Genomic DNA, 22,718 nt, shown 5'->3' with positions numbered 1-22,718 from the left:
AACATATGCTGTCCACCCAGATGGATACAGCATGAAAGAATTTTAACCTAGACTATACGTTTCTTTCAATATCAAAGGCAATGATGGAGAAAGAAATCAAATTCCACGAATGCTATATTTGACTTGAACAGTATTGTGACACTATATAAAGATTGACTGCAGGCTGAATCCACCATTTGTATGAAATTACTTGAAATTGAATAGCAGTAGTTTTGCCTGGCTGAAGTCTTGGCTCCAAAACTATTCAATCTAACATAAGGACAGTCTTCAGTACAGTTCAGATCTGCAATTTTTCATCATAGTACAAAGATAAAATAATGATCTGACATAATATAAATTGTGCTATTACCAACAAATATATTCATAACTCATGTTGCTCTATTTAATCATGATACTTCCCCACACATGGAGGGTTGTAAGAACTTCATTGTTCAAAGACTGAGTTGATAAGAGAAAATATTGGATTTGCTTCAGAGGTTATAGTTTGGAGGTGTAAGTGAAATCAATGGTATCTGAATAAGCATTCTCTTAAAGTCTCACCAAAGTAGCAACAGATAAAACCAACTACACATCTGTCTGATTTAACATACTGAACAGCAACAACATTGTGTTGGAAATATAAGGAAAAATAACTAGGGGGAAATGATGGTCGTCAAGACACTTGATCTCTTTAAGCAGTTTCTTGTTCAATTCAAACAATGGCTCAGGCTGAGGCCTACAAAAGATGGAAGCTTCTCTGAAAAATTTGGTCAAGCTGCTTGCAGTTCAAAGACTCAGATAAGGGAGATGGGAAGTAACCGGAGTGCTGGTCATACCATTAGGCCTGGTAGTTTCAGGGTCGCAATAATCTAGGGGGCTACTTTATATCTCATTAGTGTCCAAGTTTAGGATTGCCAGATATCCTCACTGTTGCAGCAGGGGGATTTGGGGGGCATTCCAGGGGTAAGTAAAATGCCTTGTGTGATGCTCTGGTTTTTGGGCAAAATTCTATGTTTTTTGCCTCTAAAATCACAGAGTTTGCCCAAAAACCAGAGCATCACCATGTGATGTCCTTATTTGGGGGTGGGATTTTCCCCACTAGCCAGCTGGCCTGTGGTAGATCAAAGCCCCCCAAAATGAAGGAACCCGCACTGAGACTTGGGGGCTGGCAACTCTACCTGAGCTCATGGGTGGGAGAAAGTGTTTAATTGAACCTGGTGTAGCTGCAGGACTTTTGGTCTAACTGACAAACCCACCTAATTGATTAAATCACCTGGTTTGCAACATGCCCTATCGGTCAAGTTTCATCATTCTCTATACATTCAATTGATTAATTAGAACCAGGCCTGCATGGATTGTTGAGCATACAGGAAAGATCTTCCATTTCATTTTTATTTCCTCTTAGTTTTACCTTGATGGATTATCTTCGCAGACAGCTGGATCAAAGCAGGTTGGTGCTGCTGTTGTTGCTTGACCTTTCAGCACAGTTTCACACAGTCGACTACAACCTCTTGACCCACTGCCTTGTCTATGTAGGAGTTTATGGGGTTACCCTTAAATGGCTTTACTCATTTCTCCATAGTCAGGGACAGAGGGTGGTGCTAGGAGAGAGTGTGTCCTCTAGGCACCCCTTAACATGCGGGATTCCTCATAGGGCACTCCTCTCCCTGATGTTATTTAGCATCTATATGTGCCCTCTCAACCAGCTGGTATTGAGTTTCGGTCTTGGGTGTCATCAGTATGCGGACTCTCATCAGTATGCTGATGACACTCAACTGTATCTGTTATTGGACGGCCAAGTTATTTGTGAATTTCCTGTACTGTGCAGGGGGTTCGACTAGATGACCCTGGAAGTTCCTTCCAATTCTATTCTTGTATGATACTACTGCCCTACATAATTTGGCTGTGGATCTGGAGGCCATGGTAGGGTGGTTACAAAAGAGCAGGTTGAGACTGAATCCAATGAAGATGGAGTTTCTGTGGTTTCAGGGTTGGGGCATAGACTTCCCACTCTTGACAAGGTGCTGTTGATACCAGTACAGGCCATCAAGGATTTGCGTGTGATCTTGGATGCCTCCTTGATTATGGAGACCCAAGTCATTCATAGTGCCAAGTTCGCATTTCTTCATCTGAGCCAGGCTTGGGAATTGGCCCCTTTCTTGTCACATCCTGTCCTAGTCACAGTAATCCATCTAACAGTCACCTCCAGGTGAAATTGTAATAAATTTCAGTCCTGCCCTTTTGAGCCTTGACTAAAATTTCATCACAAGGTTTACTATATAGTTCTTGATTTTTAGATTCCAGGTTCAAATTTTATATAGTTATCTAAGATTTTACTTTATGCATTTTATATTTTATTCTCTTTCTACTGAGAGCCAGTTTGGTGTAGTGGTTAAGTGTGCAGACTCTTATCTGGGAGAACTGGGTTTGATTCCCCACTCCTCCACTTGCAGCTGCTGGAATGGCCTTGGGTCAGCCATAGCTCCGGCAGAGGTTGTCCTTGAAAGGGCAGCTGCTGTTAGAATCCTCTCACCCCACCCACCTCACAGGGTGTCTGTTTTGGGGGAGGGAGATAAAGGAGATTGTGAGCTGCTCTGCGACTCTGAGTGGAGGGGGGAATATAAATCCAATGTCATCTTCAATATCTTCTACTATGTAATTTGTATAGATTTTTTGATAAATTTTCTATTTTTATTTTAACTGGAACTTGAGTATCTGTATACCTGTTAATGCTTTTGTCAGTTGGATCTGGTCACTGACTGTAATAATCATAAACTGAAACGGCAGGTGAGACCACTGTAACTCGCTTTACACTGGCCTGTCCCTGAGACTGACCCAGAAGCGCCAACTGATCCAGAACATGGCAACACAAGTCCTGACGGGAATGTTATGGATGGCACACATACAGCCTGTGCTGCACCAGCTATACTTGCTCCCAGTGGAGTACCAACTCAGATTCAAGGTTTTGATGTTGACCTTTATGAAGAAGACGATATTGGATTTATATCCTGCCCTATACTCTGAAAGAATCTCAAAGCGGTCACAATCTCCTTTTACCTCCCCCTGCCCTACAACAGACACCCTGTGAGGTAGGTGGGTTCTTATAGCAGTTGCTCTTTTAAGGACACCTCCTACAAGAGCTATGGCTGACCCAGCCAAAAGCATTCAAGTTAAGTTCCTGGGACCCAGGGGTTGCCTCCTATGGTATGTTCATGGGAGAGCATTACACTCCTTGGATAGCAATTCGCTGATGATCCCTGGCCCTAAAGATGTACAGCTGTCCTCAACCAGAGTCAGGGCCTTATCAGTCCTGGACGCAGCCTGGTGGAACTCTCTGCCAAATACCACTAAGGTTCTGCGGGATCTAATGCAATTCCACAGGGTGTGTAAGGCAGAGATGTTCCACCAGGCTTTGGGTTGAGGACAGCGACAGTTTCCATCATGACCAGCACCCTCTCCTTTACTTCTAGATTTGTTTTTGTGTTTCTTGTCTTCCCCTGCCCCTGAGGTTGTAAGCCGCCCTGAGTCCGCCCGCGGAGAGGGCGGGATATAAATTGAAAGTAATAAATAAATAAAATAAATAGACAGTGTAGTCCAAATGGGGAATACTCTTTTAAGTGTATTTGCAATTTACTGTTGCATGTATTTTAAATCTAGTTTTTATGTTATATATGTTGTTGTACATAGCCCCGAGCCCTGTGTGAGCAGCAATTGGATGATTCAGTAATTGAATAAATAAGAATAATAATTCCAAAAGCTGAAAATAATGATTTTTGAGTGCAGTCCCCACATACAGTTACACACAGAACAATTTGATGCCTTCAAGGATTAGAGTGGTATTGATGTGCTGATACTGGTCTAAATTACTTAGCTAATGTAACATTAACTAATGTAATGGATTTGCTGGTACCTCACAGATTACACTAGAAGATTAGGACTGAAATCAATCACACCTGAGCCACAATTTTCCAAGGCATTTAACAAAACAAAGAAAGAAGCTGCAGTTCAAACCACTTTGTGGCAATATTAAGTGGTTTTTACTTTAAAAGGTATCAGTAACATTCAGGAGTAAAAATGAGAAAGATAACTGGGTTAAAAAGAATTTGCAAGCTCCAGACACTCTATTGACTTTAAACAAGCAGATAAGTCTACTTTTTCAACCCTGCTACCCAGAAGAATGAATGAGCTGTCAGGAAATCCTTATGGCTGGAATCAATTCAATAAACTGTATGGAAAAGTCAGAGCAATTTTTTGCTTTTTCAATGTCCCTCAGTCTATTTTGTATGCAGTACGATGTTTATTAGAGGAGACAAATCCATCATCTGCAGATAGATTCATTTCTGATTAACTGAAAAAGTCCAATATTAATGGTGAATGCCAAAGCCTAACTGAAGAAAGGGTATCTGATTATATGTCTTTTCTAATCCTTGCAGATGTGATTAAACAGAATACACTCAAAGGAACAGTAATTTTTTTGGAACAGTCTAGTAGTATTGGGCAGCCTCAATTAGATATTTGACCAGGAGCCCAATTGGGGTCCTCCCCAACTATGATAGTGTCATTGACAAACAGGACTTGATGGAAACAAAATTTGCGAGCACATGTACACTAGGGCCTGATTTGGGTAGGTAGGTAGGTAGGTAATTTTATTTATATCCCGCCCTCCCCGCCGAAGCAGGCTCAGGGCGGCTGACAACATCATTCAATTATACAAAAACAACAAATCAACAAAGTTACATTTAACGTTAAAATTCTAATAAGTTTAAAATTGATTAATTAATTAGTAATAAAAGTGCTAGTGCTGTTTGTTCTTTATATGATGGCGGTAATCCTTAGCAGTCACTTCCTTCATCAGCAATCACTTCCTTCATCAGCGAAAGCCAGTCGAAAGAGGAAAGTTTTGCAGGCCCTGCGGAATTGTTCAAGGTTCCGCAGGGCCCGCATTTCCTCTGGAAGTTGGTTCCATAGGTTCGGGGCTACAGAGGAGAAGGCCCGATTACGGGTGCATTGCAGCTTCACCTCTCTTGGTCCGGGGGTGGTCAGCAAGTTTTTTCCAGCTGACCTCAGTGCTCTCTGGGGTTCGTATGGGGAAAGACGGTCCCTAAGGTAGACAGGTCCTCGACCATATAGGGCTTTAAAGGTGATGACCAGCACTTTGTAACGAACCCGGTATGTAACTGGCAGCCAGTGCAGCTCGCGCAGCCCAGGCTGTATATGCTCCCATTTAGGGAGCCCCAGTAACAGTCTGGCCGCTGCGTTCTGCACCAGCTGCAGCTTCCGGGTTCGGTACAGAGGCAGCCCCATGTAGAGGGCATTACAGTAATCCAGTCTCGAGGTGACCGTTGCGTGAAGTACCGTTGCCAGATCTTGGCGCTCTAGGAAGGGAGCCAACTGCCTTGCCCGCCTCAAGTGGAAAAAGGCTGACTTGGCAGTGGCTACAATCTGGGCCTCCATTGATAATGAAGGCTCCAGTAAGACTCCCAGACTCCTAACCCGGTGCGCCGCTTTCAGCGGCGCCCCGTCGAAGACCGGAAGAGGTATTTCCCCTTCCCGGGCGCCCCGACCCAGACAAAGGACTTCTGTCTTCGCTGGATTCAGTTTCAGCCCATTCTCCCTCAACCATGTTGCCATATCCTGCAGGGCCCGGTCTAAATTCTCAGGGACGCAGTCAGGCCGGCCGTCCATCAGCAGATAGAGTTGGGTGTCATCTGCATATTGATGGCACCCAAGTCCATATCTCCTGGCAATCTGGGCAAGAGGGCGCATATAGATATTGAATAACATTGGTGAGAGAACTGCCCCCTGAGGCACTCCACAATCCAGTGTGCGCCTCCGGGACCGCTCACCACCAATTGCCACCCTTTGTCCCCGATCCTCGAGGAAGGAGGAGAGCCATTGTAAGGCAGACCCCCTCACCCCTATATCGGTGAGGCGGCGGGTCAGTAGCCGATGGTCGACCGTGTCGAACGCGGCCGACAGATCTAACAACATCAGCACCGCCACACCGCCCCGATCCAGATGCCGTTGGAGATCATCTACCAGGGCGACCAGTACTGTCTCCGTCCCATAACCCGGGCGAAAGCCGGACTGGCAAGGGTCTAGGATGGAAGCTTCATCCAGAAAGCTCTGCAACTGCGACGCCACTGCCCTCTCTATTATTTTATTTGGCTTTGGATTGTGGCACAAGGGGAGAAGGGGCTTCTGTATTCCCCAAAGGACCATTTTCTCAAGCCAGAAGAGAACTGGTGGGTATTATTTGCCCTTTTGCAAGGCAGCACACGTAGGATGCAGTGCATGTGCAGTCTCACAGTCAGGCAAATGATCTAGTTTGGCTCAAAGGAGCACAACATAGAAGGCAAAGGCTAGAGTTGATGTTAGGTGGGCTACCTTAAATGCATGAACAGCCAGTAGGTAACAGCTTGAGGACCATAATTAAGCAATAAGGTTGCCAGTCCAGAGTTGGGATCAGAGAGAGGTCATTGGTAAATGAATAAATACACAATCACTAATGGTTATAGTGACCAACAATTACTAAGACTATATTACAATACAATGATGTGATAATAGGTGAGAATACACAAATACATAGAGACATAGACAAAACTCTCAAAGTGCATTCATGGAAGATTGCAGAGCACCAAAGTACAGGGAGTCGACTTGTAGCTCCTGCTTCGACAAATCTTCAAGCAATGGAAAGCTCTACCCCATTTTTCTTCAAATCAAATAATCCATGAACCACAATTCATACAGCTTCACAGTTAATCAGTATCAACAACCTCTTCCATATAACACTAAAGTAATCTCACAATATTTGATCCAAGGACATATAATCTCAACTAACTTCAAACAGGCACCAGCTCAGAAATGGTGCCATTCAGAGCCATTTGAGAGTTTTGTCTATGTCTCTATGTATTTGTGTATTCTCACCCAACGCACTGTCCAGTGCCATACCGTCCCTGGCGGAGGCAGTGGCAGGCTGGGTGTTGGAACACCCAAGGCTGTTGGTCTTGGGTGATTTCAATGTCCATGCCGATGACACACGCTCCACTCAGGCAACGGACCTAGTGTCATCCATGGCGGCACTGGGACTCTCTCAATATGTAGACGGCTAGAGAGGCAATGGCGGCATGCTCGTGACGAAGTGACAAGAACATCCTATAGGGCACTTATGAGAACCTATGAGATGGCAGTCAAGGCTGCTAAGAGAGTTCACCTTGCATCTGCAAACTCATTCCCAGCACAATTGTTTAGAACAATTCAGTCACTAACTACCCTTCCACAGGGTAATGAAAATGTTAGGGAACTGGACATAGGCTCCAAGGCTTTTGCTAGTTTCTTCGCAGATAAGGTCTTGTCACTCTTCCGCGACCTCCTGGCCACTCTTGAGACAGTAAAGGAACTTGAGGCTCCATGTACATCTTCTAGTCAGGTTTTGTATTACTTCACTCCACTCAGCCTGGAGGAAGTCAACAGTACACTCTCTACCGTATGCCCGACTACTTGTAATCTGGATCCATGTCCGTCCTAGCTTATAAAGGCTAGCCGGGATGAACTTCAGGTCCCCCTGAGGGAAATTGTAAATCGGTCCCTATCTGAAGGGACATTCCCTCAGCCTCTTAAAGAGGCAATCGTCCGCTCCCTCTTAAAGAAACCATCTCTGAACATGGCTGTATTGGCAAATTACTGGCCAGTGTCAAACTTGCCTTTTTTGGGCAAGATTATTGAGAGGGCAGTTGCAGGGCAGTTACAGAGCTTTCTGAATGATGCTTCTGTACTGAACCCTTTCCAATCTGAGTTCTGCCCGGGCCATGGAACAGAGACGGTTCTGGTCACTCTCATGGATGACCTCCAGAGGCAACTGGATAGAGGTGGCTCGGCAGTACTGATGTTTCTAGATCTATCGGCCATGCTTGACACAGTCGATCATCAGTTGCTGACCTGCCACCTTGCCAACACTGGGATATGGGGGTTGGCCTTACAGTGGCTCTTCTCTTTCCTTCAGGGTTGGGGACAAAGGGTGGCGATAGGGGAGGAACTGTCCCGTCGGCACTCACTTGTGTGTGGTGTGCCACAAGGGACAGTTCTATCTCTGATATTGTTCAACATCTACATGCACCCCCTTGCCTAGATCTCCCAGAGTTTTGGGCTGGGATGTCATCAATATGCGGATGACACCCAGCTTTATCTATGGATGGGTGGCCAGTCCAACTCCTCCCTGGAAGATCTGACCATGGCACTTCAAGCTGTGGCAGGGTGGCTCAGGCTGAGTCGACTGAAGCTGAATCCGACGAAGACAGAGGTCCTGTACCTAAGTCGTGGTGGTCTGGGAACTGAGGTCTTACTACCGACCTTGGACGGGGCACCACTTACACCGGTTTCCAAGGTCAAAAGCTTAGGGATGCTCCTGGATTCCTCTATAAATATGGAGGCCCAGGTGGCAGCAACTGCCAGATCAGCCTTCTATCATCTACGGCTGATAAGGCAGTTGGTCCCCTACATCGAACGCAGAGACTTGGCAACAGTGATCCATGCCACGGTCACCTCAAGATTGGATTACTGCAATGCCCTCTACATGGGGCTGCCCTTGGCTTGAATCCGGAAGCTTCAACTGGTGCAGAACGCAGCAGCCAGGTTGTTAATGGGCCTTCCTGTACAGGAACATATTCAACCTGTGCTGAAAGTGCTGCACTGGTTGCCTATTGCATACCGGGTTCGTTTCAAGGTGTTGGTTCTTACCTTTAAGGCCTTATATGGCCAGGGGCCTGCATATCTGAGGGACCACCTTTCCCCACATGTTCCCCGGAGAGCACTTCAGTCTGGATCATAAAATCTACTTACAATCCCCAGCCCTAAGGAGGCCAGGCTCACGTCAACTAGAGCCAGAGCCTTCTCTGTAGTGGCCCCAGGCTGGTGGAATGAGTTGCCGGAAGACGTCAGGCAAGAGCTCATACAGTTCTGCAGGGCCTGTAAGACGGCACTCTTCCACCAGGCATTTGTGAACTAGGCTGTTGGCCACTACAGTTTATAGCAACATGTGAACCACCACCAACAATCTGCTGTATAGCAGTTGCAGAGAGGATAATTTATGATCTGCTATACAGAGAACTATAAAATTGGAAAATGTGAGATCATGGCACCGGAACATTATGTATTTTATGTCTATTTTACTCTATGTTTTATGGTTTTAATGCTGTATTATTACGTTGAATCATGCACATGCATGTCTGCGTGAGCTGCCCTGAGCCCGCCTTGGCGTGGAGGACAGGATATAAGTGGAATAAAATAAATAAAAATAAATAAATAAATATTATCACATTATTGTATTGTAATATAGTCTTAGTAATTGTTGGTCCCTATAAGAAGAAGAAGAAGAAGAAGATATTGGATTTATATCCCGCCCTCCACTCCGAAGAGTCTCAGAGCGGCTCACAATCTCCTTTACCCTCCTCCCCCACAACAGACACCCTGTGAGGTGGGTGGGGCTGGTGAGGGTTCTCACAGCAGCTGCCCTTTCAAGGACAACCTCTGCCAGAGCTATGGCTGACCCAAGGCCATGCTAGCAGGTGCAAGTGGAGGAGTGGGGAATCAAACCCGGTTCTCCCAGATAAGAGTCCGCACACTTAACCACTACACCAAACTGGCTCTCCATTCATGGTTGTATATTTATTCAATCCCCAGTTGGAGACAGGACATCTCCTGGTTTGGAGCCCCTCCCCCCATTTTAAGGCTATCAGAAAGTGTGTGTGGGGGGTGAATAGCAGCTGGGCACACCATTATACCCTATGGAAACCAGTCCCCATAGGGTATAATGGAGAATCAATCCATGGGTATCTGGGGTTCAGGGGGCTATGTTTTGAGGTAAAGGCACCAAATTTTCAGCATAGCTGCTGATGCCTCTCCTACCTCCCCCCCCCCCAAGTTTTAAAAAGATTGAACTAGGGAGTCCAATTCTAGGAGCCCCAGGAGAAGGTGCCCCCATCCTCCATTATTTCCAATGAACGGAAAGCATTTAAAAGGAACACAGTCCCTTTAAATGTGATGGCAGTTCACCCAGAACTCGCTTTGGAGTTCCCTCTCCCAGAACCTCCTGTTAAGTTCCCTGCTTGCTTGTTGGCCTCACCTGGCAACTCTATCAAGCAATAACAAGCAATAATGGTACTCCTACCTCAGGTTCCCCACAGTCACATTCCTCTCCTTCTTCCACATAGCCATTCCCACACTTTGGGCCACCAAATGATTCCTTAACTTCTGGCAGGTTGAAGAGACACATCCCCACTCCTTTTTCCAAACTGTTTTCCAGGTCTTTCTTGCTGCAGCTGCTAAACACCATGGGAAATGGATAGCTGGGGTGAAGGACAAGGAAAAGAAATGGCCGTTATCAATGGATCTGTAAGTCTGAATTTATTCCATTCCAAGATTCTTCTAATAAATTCAACACAATATCGTAACTCTGCTGACAGAATGGAGATGTAAAGGCCCAAGATCCACCATGTTACAATAAGTGTATTTTGGAAAGCAACATTTCTTTTAATTATTTTCATTACATTTCATTTAATTGCACGAAAAAGCCAGTGTGATGTAGCGGGTGGAGTGTCTGATTAGGATCTATGAGATCCAAGTTCAAATCCCTTCTCTACCATGGAAGCTCACTGTGTGATCTTGGGCCAGTCATCCATGCTACGTTTAACTAACTTCACAGGGTTGTTGTGAAGATAAAATGGAAGACAGGAAAATGACACAAGCTGTTTGGGGTCCCCAGGCGGGAAGTAAATAGCAACCGTGACAGTGTCTACACAAATGCCAGACATGGTGAAACTTGCTCCCTTTGTGATTATAATTAAATAATGACTATATACATTTAAACAGATAAACAGATTAAATAAAATGAATTTCAGATCTTTGTTAAATGCTTCCAGTCCAACAACTATCATGTACTCCACTACTAAGCCTTCAAAACCACATGGCTGTTTTTGTAATAGAAATATACCCAGATCCTAAGTGGGAAATAATGGGTTAGTGGAAAGTAGGAATGCAGTGTGGGTGTCAGGAGAGGAAGTCTAGAGATATCACAGCACCAGTGGGAGGAGGAGGCCAAACCAAGTTCCTTTCCTGATCCTGCTACTGATTATTTCTCATATTTCAATATATTTAGAGTTGAGAAACACCCCAACTATTCTACACATTGCTTCTGTGATGTAAATATGTGTTGTAACACTTTATTATTGAGCATTCTCTGCATTCCCACTGGAAGTTTGCCACATGGTTAATTGTGAGATCCATTTGAATAAATGCCATTTGTATCTGAATGTTAGAAAGGGCATCACACCACAGGCACTATCCAGGATGCCAAAATGCACACTCTAGTGCTTTTGGGACTTTCCTTGTGATTACATTAGAAATGGACCACAACCAACTGGCAAATAAAAAGCAAACTCTCTTATTTCCTTAGGTTCTGGAACCTATTCCCTTCCCGTCTGCATTCAAGCAGCAATCCTGTTCTACATTTATGTAAGAAGTCAGCTTAATAATGACTGGGCTTTTTCCCCTAAAGTCTTCCATCAATCATTTATTATTAAGAACAGGATGCAATCTTAGTAAAGAGAAGTTCCACATTTTTAAATTAGAAAACATAATGCATCAAGAGCTTTTTTTTATACTGCAGACTGAGAAGGATCCTTTCCCCCACAGTAGCTAACTAAGGAAATAATTTTAGTTAAAAAAAATTATGCACAGCTTTAAGTGGCAGTGGAAGCTAAAACATTTCTAAAGCAATGGTGGAATGTAATTTAGATCTTACAAATGCTACCATACAGCATGATTCAGTTCACTCCCATTTCTAATTACTCTTCATGGACTATTTTTACAAAAGTATCCTCTGTGTTAGAACTCTGGGGTTTAGTTTTTAGCCAGTGATGCAACATTATTTTTGCATTTTGGTTTTAGAAGACAGTATTTTTATAGGTCACTCAGAGATTTCAATACCATTTTGCATTATATCCTGCTGAGGTCACTTCTAGGGTTGCCAGGTCCGGCTCAGGAAATATCTGGGGACTAGGGTTGCCAAGTCTAATTCAGAAAAATATCTGGGGACTTTGGGGGCGGAGCCAGACTTCCCCATTTCCAAAATAAATACATAAAGATACAGCAGTGCAGTACACCGGAACTGTCATCATTTTCTCATCCTCCAATAGCTGCAATTCTAGTAAATGAAAGTGTAAACACACAAAAAACAGCCAAAATGCACAGAGTTTGCAAGCTCACATTTTTGTGATCTCACTGGGGCTTTGCTCACAGGAACTGCTGTTCTTCAGGCTAACACTGGCAAGTACACACTCATACACACACACACACTTACTGGGTCTGGTTCCTTCACAATGACATCTGAAAAGTACAGGGGCTACGCTGCTCTCTCTCTCTCTCTCACACACACACACACACTTACTTGCTCTGAAATGAAATGAAAGCAAAACAAACAGAGGGACTGTGCTCTCAGAGGCTCTGCTGACCTTTCCCCATGAAGTACTTCCCACTCACATTTAAATGCACACACACACACATTTTAAAACCGGACCTGTTTGCAGGTTTTTAAACCTGCCGGAGATCTAGAGGTACATGGTGGCTGTGGAGGCGGGGCTTCCCCTCACCGGCCAGCTGGCTGGGGGCGATGGGAGAATGTAAAACCAGGGAATCCCCAACTGGGACCTGGCGATTGGGAAGCCTACTGGGGACTTTGGGGGTGGATCCAGGAGACTTTGGGGGTGGTGACAGAAGCAAGGTTGTGACAAGCATGATTGAACTCTGAAGGGAGTTCTGTCCGTCACATTTAAAGGGAATGTGCTCCTTTTAAACACCTTTCTTTCATTGAAAATAATGGATGGAGGCATCTTTTTGGGGGGTTCATAGAATTGGGCCTCCTGGTCCAATCGCTTTGAAACTTGAGGGGGGGGTTAGGAGAGGTTCCAGATGCTATGCTGAAAATTTGGTGCCTCTACCTAAAAAAACAGCCCTTCCAAGCCCCAGATACCCAAAAGATCAATTCTCCATTTTACCCTATGGGGGTAAAACATTCTTGTAACAGCCATCAGTATGCTGTCTTGTCTTGCACCACTGGTTGATGATCATATTGGTATGATCTGTTAGGTGCTACAGTCTTGGAGAACGCAAGAATAGGCAACAACAGAGTGGCTTCTACTGTGCACAGGCTTCTGTTCACCCCTAGTGGCTGTAGCTAGAACTGCATTTTAAAAAGATCTTTAGCTGGATGCCATGTGACCTTGGCTTCAAGGGTCCTCCAGCTGACTTAGGCTCCTCCTTCCCGGAATTTTGTCCCCTCCCGTCTCTCTCTCTTGGTGGCCCTGGAGACAACTTCAGATAATCCAAGTGACAAACACGTACCAATTATTTATTGGTTTTAAAATATGGAAACCCTGTGAATACACGGAGAGCCAATGGTTTGCAGTACACCAGACTGAGGTGAATGTTACCATGTTCCTACAAATAATTTGGAAAATGGTAAGATTTGTGTTCTTTGTGTTTCTGCTATATACACAGATACCGTGTGTTGATTCCCCATACATCTCATGATGAGTTTACAAATATTATAATTCATGAAATAACTGCCTGTGCTAATCCACCAGGTGATCCATATCTGGTTGAATGGATAATGCAAAAGTATTCTGGGCTAACATAAATCACTTTTCACACTATGAAAGCACTTCACAGTGTATAAATTCTCTGTGGACATTACTCTGAAGAATATGTTAAATACAAACTAAAATAAAAATTGTCAATCACAACTCCAGAAAAGTCAGTAATAAATGAATGTTTCCACAATTTATTCAAAATACATTTATGACTATACACATCTCTCCATGTGCATGCAGATCCGGTTGCATGTTCCCATCAATGGAACAATAGATTCCTTAGTCCATGTTGGTGGACACAGAGTGTTACTGCTAACTAATGAGGTTTCTCCCCATGTCCAAAGGAACTTAAAAAGCTGTTTCCTATTTTGAAGGAATAGAGTCACACAGTTTCCAGGTTTTCCTGTTTTTGCCACTGGTTTCCTCAGCTGACATCATGTTCTGTTTGCTATTTACAACCCCCCCCCCCCAAACAAAGTCACTTGAAAACATTTTATCTTGAAGCAAACAACTCCAAGATAAAACAGGAGAGGAGCATGAGAAATCTGAAACAGAAAATACCCTAAATTATTCTCTGAAAGAGGGCAGAGTAGGCCAGTTTCAACTGATGCATCTAAGATACTCTGAAATTTCAGTTGAAAAGGAACACTGTGCTAAGAATAGATTTGCTTGTCAAGATGTCTTAAATTTCAACCTGTTTCCATAATGACATAAGAGAAGGAAAATTAAGCCATAAGGAAATCCATGTGTCCAGAGCACTGAAGAGAAGGAAAAAGAAGGGTTTACAGTGTGTCCCCAACAATTATCTGCTATTAAATGTGGCAAATTTATTCCACTGTGGATGGTTTAAATCAGGGGTCCTCGACCTTTTTAAATAGGGGGCCAGTTCACTGTCCCTCAGACTGTTGGAGGGCCGGACTGCCGTTACTGTACAAGGCCGCGGGCCGTCAGTTCTCCGTCTTCTGCATCTCTCTCCCTTCCCCACACCACACACCCTGGCCTGGAAACTCACCTCACCTTGGTATCACCTCACACTCTGTCTCCGCCACCTCAGCCCAGTGCCGGAAGTGTGCGTTGCTAACGCAAGTTTAGGTTGAACGTCACTTCCGGTCTGATTTTGCCATAACCCGGCGGGCCGCATCTGGCCCGTGGGCCGTAGGTTGAGGACCCCTGGTTTAAATACTCTGGTTGCACCTACCAGCTTCTGTGGAGGGCAGATCGCCTTTCATTATCAAAAAGGCTACAGCAGGGGTCATGGGACCCACTTGCAAAAAAGACACAGAAGACCGGGCCTGTAATGAGGTAGGTAGGCTGGCAAGATAGCAGAAAACTAGCAGGCTATAACCTACTACATTCTGCATCCAGGCAGAAATACAAGTTTATCCAGTTGAAGACATTATCAGGCAGAGTTCAGGTAGAAGGGAGCTTTTAGACAGATGTCGAGTTCAGAGAGGTAAACCAGAGTCTATTGGAGATACTGATTAGTTTATTCCTTAAAGTGTTTCAGCAGTGCTTTTTGCCATGAGGACTAAATGCTCAGTGATGTTACAGGAAAAAGAAGAGGATGAAAAGAAATACATGGTAGGTTCTACACAATCTGATATTCTCATCCCAGAGACCTTACTGTATAAACAAGCATGTAACAAAGAACACAGAGGCAAATCAAGAGGCTTCACTGTTACACAGTAGAACTGAACCCATTTTAAAGTATATACAAGGACTGTTTTCCCTCAAATACAAAATCTGTACTCTAGAGTTTGTTAAAGGGTTTCAGTTGGGGGAAGGGGGTGGGAAGAGGAAAATGCAGGATAATTACACTATAAAAGAGGTAAATGGCAGTCGGCCATGATACAGTCAGCCAGAACCAGGTTCCTTGTACCAGTGCTACTCCACCTGGATCCTGGCAGCCATCTGCAAAAACAGCAGCCAGTACAAGTACACAGACGCTCAGGTATTCATCTTGGCAGTCAGCTTGCTGGCCGTCTTTGGGCTTCTTGCTGATTTGTTTTATATAAAATAAACAATTCTAAATAAATTTTTTAAACAAAAATTTCTGAAATGGTGCACAGCTTTACGCACCAGCTTGTCAAGCCACCAAACTATTCATCATTCAGTTTAATTAAAATGTATCAAATAATCAATAGACACTTTCAAACAGCAAATATATTTTATGGACTGGCAGCCAGGAAAGGGAAAATACAACATCCATATTGCAGTTAGCAATGTTTCACACCAGCACTGGCTGGTAGAATATCCTCTGTCCTCAACAGTTTAACTTCTATGGAGAGATATGAATTCGAGTCCTCTTTGAACCATGACATTCAACTCATTGCATCAGTGGTGTACCAAGTGCAGGGTGGAGGGGGTGACTTACCCCGGTTGCAAGGGGATTAATTTTTTAAAAATGAACTTAGCTTGCAAACGTTTTGAATAGTATCTCTTTAAGAAGACCTACATACTACAGGAAATGGAAGACATGTTGCCAATTGCAAACTCCTCCTCTCCCCTCTCTGTTGTTTGCTTCCTGGGAGGAAGCGGAGCAAGGCAGATGAGGGGCATGTAACTACACAGATAGTATCTCCAAGCTGGTGCTTTTAATGGACTGCTACTTTCTACAATTATTTCTGGTTGGGGTGGGTGAGTAGAGTTGTCAACTCCCCCCCCCCCCCAAAACCTTCTGCTCCTGTGTTGCTTATGCTTGATCTGCTGCATACATTGGGTGATTTGTCTCTCTCTTTTTTCTTTGCATGCTTATACACTTGCAAATGTTGCTTTCCGATAATTCCCAGCTGCACAGAGAATAAACGAAGCTACTGCAATTTAATCCTGTCTTGTGTCTAAGAAATCTATGTGATTCCTCTTTCTGCGTTGCCCTCACACCAACCCTAATAAGATAGGCTACTCAGCTGAGAGTAACTAGGCAAGATTGACAGCAGAGAAATGATTTGAACCCTGGTCTTCCCAGTCTGCTGCTCTAACCACTAGGCCACACAGACTCAAAACCCTAGAACTACAATTGTAGTGAAACTCAGTAGTTGAATATAAAAGCCCCAACCTCAGAAGTTAGAAGTTTAGGTGCTCAGGACACCAAAAAGAGATCCATCCGGAGTATAAACATGATGTCAGTTGTTCAAGACTATCTAAAGAGAGGGGCAAAAGAGAATGTCATAAGGGAGGAAATTCCTCAACTCCTCAGTATTTAAATGTCACTCTATGGAAGGCTTTAGTGCTGCTCTCTGCAGGTCAAACTGCAGTGCTGTGTAGTGGTTAGACTGTCAGACTAGGATTAGGTGGTGGTAGACAGTGCCATCAAGTTGCAGCAGACATATGGCAACCCCTTGTGGAGTTTTCAAGGCAAGAGATGTTCAGAGATGGCTTACCTGGGTCATCAAGGCCAGGAAAGGACCTAGAACCTTGACTCAAATTCCCAATCCGCCCTAGAAGCTTACTGGGTGGCTTCAGGTGACACACTTGTCTTTAGGGTTGCCAAGTCAAATTAAAGAAAAATCTGGGGACTTTGGGGGAGGAGCCAGGAGACTTTGGGGGTGGAGCCAGGAGACATTGGGGGTGGAGCCAGGAACAAGGGTGTGACAAGCATAATTGAACTCCAAGGGAGTTCTGGCCATCACATTTAAAGGGACAGCACACCTTTTTAAATGCCTTTCTTCCATAGGAAATAATTAAGGATAGGGGCACCATCTTTTGGGGCTCATAGAATTGGACCCTCTGGTCCAATTGTTTTGAAACTAGGGGGGTATTTTAGAGAGAGGGACTAGATGCTATACTAAAAATCTGGTGCCTCTACCTCAAAAAATAGCCCCCCAGAGCCCCCAATACCCACGGATCAATTCCCTATTATTCCCTATGGGAATCGTTCTCCATAGGGAATAATAGAGTGCCTAGTAGACATTTCCCTCCCCCCCATGCTTTCTAAAGGGGGGGAGGGCCTCCATTCCAGGGAATTCCCCCTCCCTGCCCCCTCCCTCTCTCACACACACAAATACTTACTTAGTCTTCTTCCAGCAGAACTTTGCTGTGAAAACGAAAGCAAGGCTGCACAGGAAAAGAAAGGGAGGGGGCATTCTCCATGGAAACTGTTACTGACCCTTTCCCATGAAGCCCTTCCTGTTTCCTGTGCAGCCTTAAAGGAACACATTTTAAAAATGGATCAGAAGCTCTACAATAACATGATGCCTACAGGTATGTTCTCTCTCCCCCCCCCCGCCCCCAGATTTTTTGAGAGCGGGGGAAGAGGCTGCAAATTCGGGGGTCCCCCGCCAGGGCGGGAGGGTTGGGAAGCCTACTTGTCTTAGCCTAACTCAAAGGGTTGTGGCGAGGACAAAATGGAGGAATGATGTGAATGAAGTAAATAAACAAACTACCCTTCAACACATGAGTGCAGGGGTCTCCATCCTTTTGAGCCTGTATACACTTTTGGAATTCTAACACAGGGTGGCAGGCACAACCACAAAATGGCTGCCACAGGAGGCAGAGCCAGTCACACAGAGGAAGCCTAAATGCAAGACACAGGGCTCTCACTGCAGTTGCCCTTGTGCAAGAGAGAAATCACTGCAGTCCCAAGAGGATCCTCAAAAAAATGAGGAAAAAGTGAAGAAAGTATATCCTATAATATATACACTGTATATCATTTATAGGGCATGCTTTCTGCTCCTTCTCTTGGGAGGATGGAGGTAGGGTGTGCAATATTTTTTTAATTAGTATTTTCTGGTTCAGGTCCATTGGACATTCCCCCCCCTTTTTTTCCCCTTGAGATTTCAAAAAAATCCCAGATTCCAATACTGGTATGGTATTCAGATATGGGATTTTTCAGAAATTCTGATTTGTTTTTTGGGCCCAATAGACTGGAAAAGAAAAATGCCATTAAAAAAAAAAAGCCAACCTGATCCTGGGCTGGTTTGGCTTTTCTTGCAGTCCACTTTAAACCAGACTGCAGGAGAAATCAGTAAAGCTGAGCCAGCAGGGAACAATCTGCACATAGCTCCACGCAGCACAGGAGATCTGGGCTGGGCTCACTTCTCCTACAGTCTGGTTGAAAGGAGAAGCCAGACCAAAGCCCAGTCTGCAGGGAGTAATCTGCTACTGGTGGCACAGCAGATCCTTCTTCTGCAGCCCAGTTTAAACTGGGCTGCATGAAAAGCCAGCCCCAAACTGAGCCTGCAGGAACTGTCTACTTCCCCACCAGCACACCTGGGCTAGAACAACCACTCAAAATCATGCCTGAGGAATACATTATTCCAAGCTTGCAAATAAGGCTTGCCACAATTACTGAATTGATCAGTTTCGTTCCTGGTAGAGAAATGTATATGATTCCAGAATTTTTTTTGTTTTAATTATGCTGCTACATGTTAGAGGGAGCTTCAGCTTATTCTTTTAAATCTAATAATGGTGTCTAAACTTGTTTATGCCCAGGCGCTGTGAACAAAAATGGAACATTGCACAGAAAATTTTGTTGTATACAGCAGGGGTCCCCAACCACCAGGCCATGAACTGGTACTGATCTGTGGCCTGCTAGCAACTGGGCCATGGAGTGAGGCAGAGGTACTGTACCACCCCTGCCCGTCCAGGACCCAAGTGGACAAAAGAGGTAGCACAGCTTCATTCCGAGACAGTGAGGCAGCCTCAAGAGTGAGGCAAAGCAGCCCCACACCCCTTCTGCCCACCTGGGTCCCAGGCCAGCGGAAAATCCTTATGTCTGATGCTGGATTAATGAATAATAAAGCCATACAACCAACAGAGATCAATATATTACAATAACTATAGAGCTAGGTTCTGCAACGAAGTTGTGATACTTCTGGGGAAACAGTACCTATTTCCATAGTTTTCCTGCTCTCCTACCTGACTGCTACACTATGGCCCAGAAATGACAGGAAACTGATGTTTGGAAATGTTACAAAAGCAGATCACATTAGTATTCCTTGATTAAAACATGAAACTAATGGATGATGCTTACCAATCTCTAAAGGTTTATCACTGTTTGACTTTGAAGTGAATGAAATTCACTTCAAAGCCCAAAGCAGTCCAGGATACCACAGTTGAGGAAAAAGCCATGAGAACTCATATTTGCTTCTTGCTGTTCATTGCCATATCACTATGTAAAAGTCCACGTTTCATAGACAGACAATGAAAACAGAATTGTGAGTGACATGTACCAATTTCCCTCACTTCTTTTGCACTGTGTGAAATGGGTCTTACCCATGTGAGATTCACGAACCTTGAAGGGCAGCAGAAGTATGAATGATTTACACTTCCTTTTGTCCCTCATTGCCTCTAATGTATGAACTGAGAGCCCCATCTGAATTTGTGTTCTCATAAAGAACTCTGTCAGCTATCTTTTTGTTAATAACTGAGCCCAAGGACATGCAGCTGCTATCAGGAAAATTCCTTGATTCCATGTTCAAGGCTTCTCTTTTCCTCATTTAACTAAAATTATCTTCTACTCCCACTCCTCTAGCCATCTTTCTTCAAACCTCATACTCTGTTCTGTAGGCTTCCTTTCTGGAAAGGATTTTTTTTAAACCAACTGAAATGTCTCCAGGCAAATTATTATTTCTGTGCCCCATTTATTCTTACAAAACTTTTAAAATCATCAGCTTGGAACTATGGATAGGTTATTAGGATTCTTGCTGCCTAGTGCAATATTCTATCTTTTTATTTCCAGAATTTCAGAACATTAATGTAATAATAATTCTTTGCTCTGCTGTTCTAGAATTTGTCCCTCTTATTCAAGCTATCTTTTGTGAGTCGCTTCCAGGGTCATATTAACATTTGCACAATATTTGCCTTTCATGCCTGCAGATACTGCATCCCCTCAGCAACTGGGGCATTTAATGGAGGGCTGCCCTGGACCTCCCAGAGTTTTATGTATTTTCTGCATCCATATTGCTAAAGTGGTAGGTACTAAGAAACCAATCTAGAGTGTTGTTCTGAGCGTAAGTAACCTGCATGTATCAGACCAGTGGTCCATCTAGTCTATCATCTTATTGCATAAAGTAGCTGATCAGGTGCCCTGAAGCACCAACAACCAGACACAAAGGCCAGGATATTCTCTGATGTTGCCTCCTAGCAATGGTATTCAGAGTTTACTGCCTCTGGATCTATAGGTTTTCTTTAGTCATCATGGCTAGTAGACACTGATAGATCTCTCCCTCAGGAATCCTCCTTTAAAGCCATCCATGATCTAACCAGTGCAGGCCAAAAAATTGATATTGCATTGCGTGTTTCTCAATCAACAAGAAAATAGTTCAGAATGATACCTGTTTCAGCAGGTATACTTGTAGTGTCACATCACCTGTCACATCAACCATCACCAGTGGTCTGACCTAGCCTCAGATCGCAAAGCATGGAGGCACACCATCCACCAGGCTGTCTCTTCCTTTGAGAACGCACACATAGCTGGTCTTGAGGACAAAAGGAGATTGAGGAAGAATCGCACTGCTACAGCACCAACCCCAAATCAGACTTTTCCCTGCAGCCGCTGTGGCCAGACCTGCCTGTCCCACATTGTCAGCCACCAGCGAGCCTGCAGCAAACGTGGGCTATTGCACCCTTCTTAAATCTTCGTTCGCGAAGCCAAGCCGAGAGAGAGACTTGTAGTGTATTAGAAGGAATCTGTGACCACTGGACCACATCTGACACTAACAGAAGCAGAGAACAAGGACATTCTTCCATTCACCATCAATGCTGTGGTCACTAGACAACATAATCTGCCAATAACAAAAGGAGAGGCAAATGGAATTCACCATCACTGCTGCAGGCACAGATCAACCTACATGAACTTTTCACAAAATTTTAAGCAGTCTGTGGTGGTTTGTAGTGTTTGGTGAATGGATATATTTCCAGACAGACTGTCTCTGATCAATCTAAATCTTTACCAAACTTCAAAGCAATGAAGAGGGGAGAGGAACCTAGAGGGCATGTAGGAGCATCCAGGGGAGGTCCCCTGCGACTTTGAGGTCTCTAGATTGCACAGGATATGATATGATCTATATGCTTCTGAACCTGTGGCTGTCAAAACTGTTATCTTTGGAGCTCTCTCCGTCTGCTGATCGCCAACTGAACTTGAGTTTCTGGGCTGCGCAAACATCTTGGATATTGTATTGTCCTGGCCGTTCTCTGCATCCAACTTCTACCTGTATTGTCATATCATGATACTATATCATGACAGATTGTAAGCTGCCCTGAGCCTGCCCCGGCGGGGAGGGCGGGGTATAAATAAAACTTACTATTATTATTATTATTCTACTAGACTGCCTCCAATGATCACTTATCATCATTTAACGAATATTTCTTTCTTACTCAAATAATGATAAACAGATGAACTCCAAATTTAGACATCTACCATCTTCAGAGTATAACTGGAAGTTCCAGAGGTGTAAGCTCAGGCAACAGATCAGTTCACCTGGAAACGAACCTTATCTCAAACAGAACTTCAAGAGAATGTGACTAGGAATGGAGGTATATGTGAATGAAGTCGGGGATGACTTAACCCTTTCCCTGCTGGCTGTTTCTGTCCTTCAAATCAGCTCCCCATGCAGCTGTCCTTTATGAGATTTCAGATACATGAAATGCTCAATTTCCATTATTTAAGTTATGACCTTTGACATAATTAGTCATACAAAGACTGTGTTAGTTATAGTAAGTATTTAGAAGTACTCAGGGAGCACCCTTCAGCTCATTATTTCTCACATTTGAATAATTACATTAACCAAGCATCTGTTTACCCAAGACAGAATTATTAACGTATGAATCTTGCTTCAAAAAACAAACGATGAATGACAGCTCTGCACTTATTTCCCTAGTCTTTTTATTTCCTCTCTTGTTTATTGTTTTAATCCCTAGAGCATCAATAAAGTAGAACACAGAATTGGGCCACAGAGTTCTACATGACATGAAAGCTTCCTTTTGTATAGTTTATGGTCAGTAGTTTCAAAACAAGCCAACATTCTTTCTATAGCCTTTGGCATGTTCTTTACAGTGCCATTCTTCACAAGTCCCTCAAATAATGGTGAGTATGTCAGTTTCACAGTTAATTGAATTGATGTGTGGTTTTTTATTAGCTTGTCATGTTACAGTGAC

The 22,718-nt window shown here is 44.0% G+C and overlaps 1 protein-coding gene across 1 annotated transcript in view; it reads right to left on the bottom strand.

The window, feature by feature from the left end:
* The window catches only part of ADAM12 (ADAM metallopeptidase domain 12), a 359,573-nt gene that overhangs the window by 63,340 nt on the left and 273,515 nt on the right, over positions 1-22,718 (bottom strand). The window contains exon 12 of the mRNA XM_060241431.1: positions 10,145-10,322. Within this exon, the coding sequence (XP_060097414.1) occupies positions 10,145-10,322 (178 nt within the window). The remainder of the gene's footprint in view (positions 1-10,144; positions 10,323-22,718) is intronic.

This window comes from Heteronotia binoei, chromosome 6, assembly GCF_032191835.1.
Source record: "Heteronotia binoei isolate CCM8104 ecotype False Entrance Well chromosome 6, APGP_CSIRO_Hbin_v1, whole genome shotgun sequence".
NCBI lineage: Eukaryota > Metazoa > Chordata > Lepidosauria > Squamata > Gekkonidae > Heteronotia > Heteronotia binoei.
The sequence above is the reverse complement of the archived record's forward strand: the minus strand, read 5'-3'. Positions and strand labels throughout refer to the sequence as shown.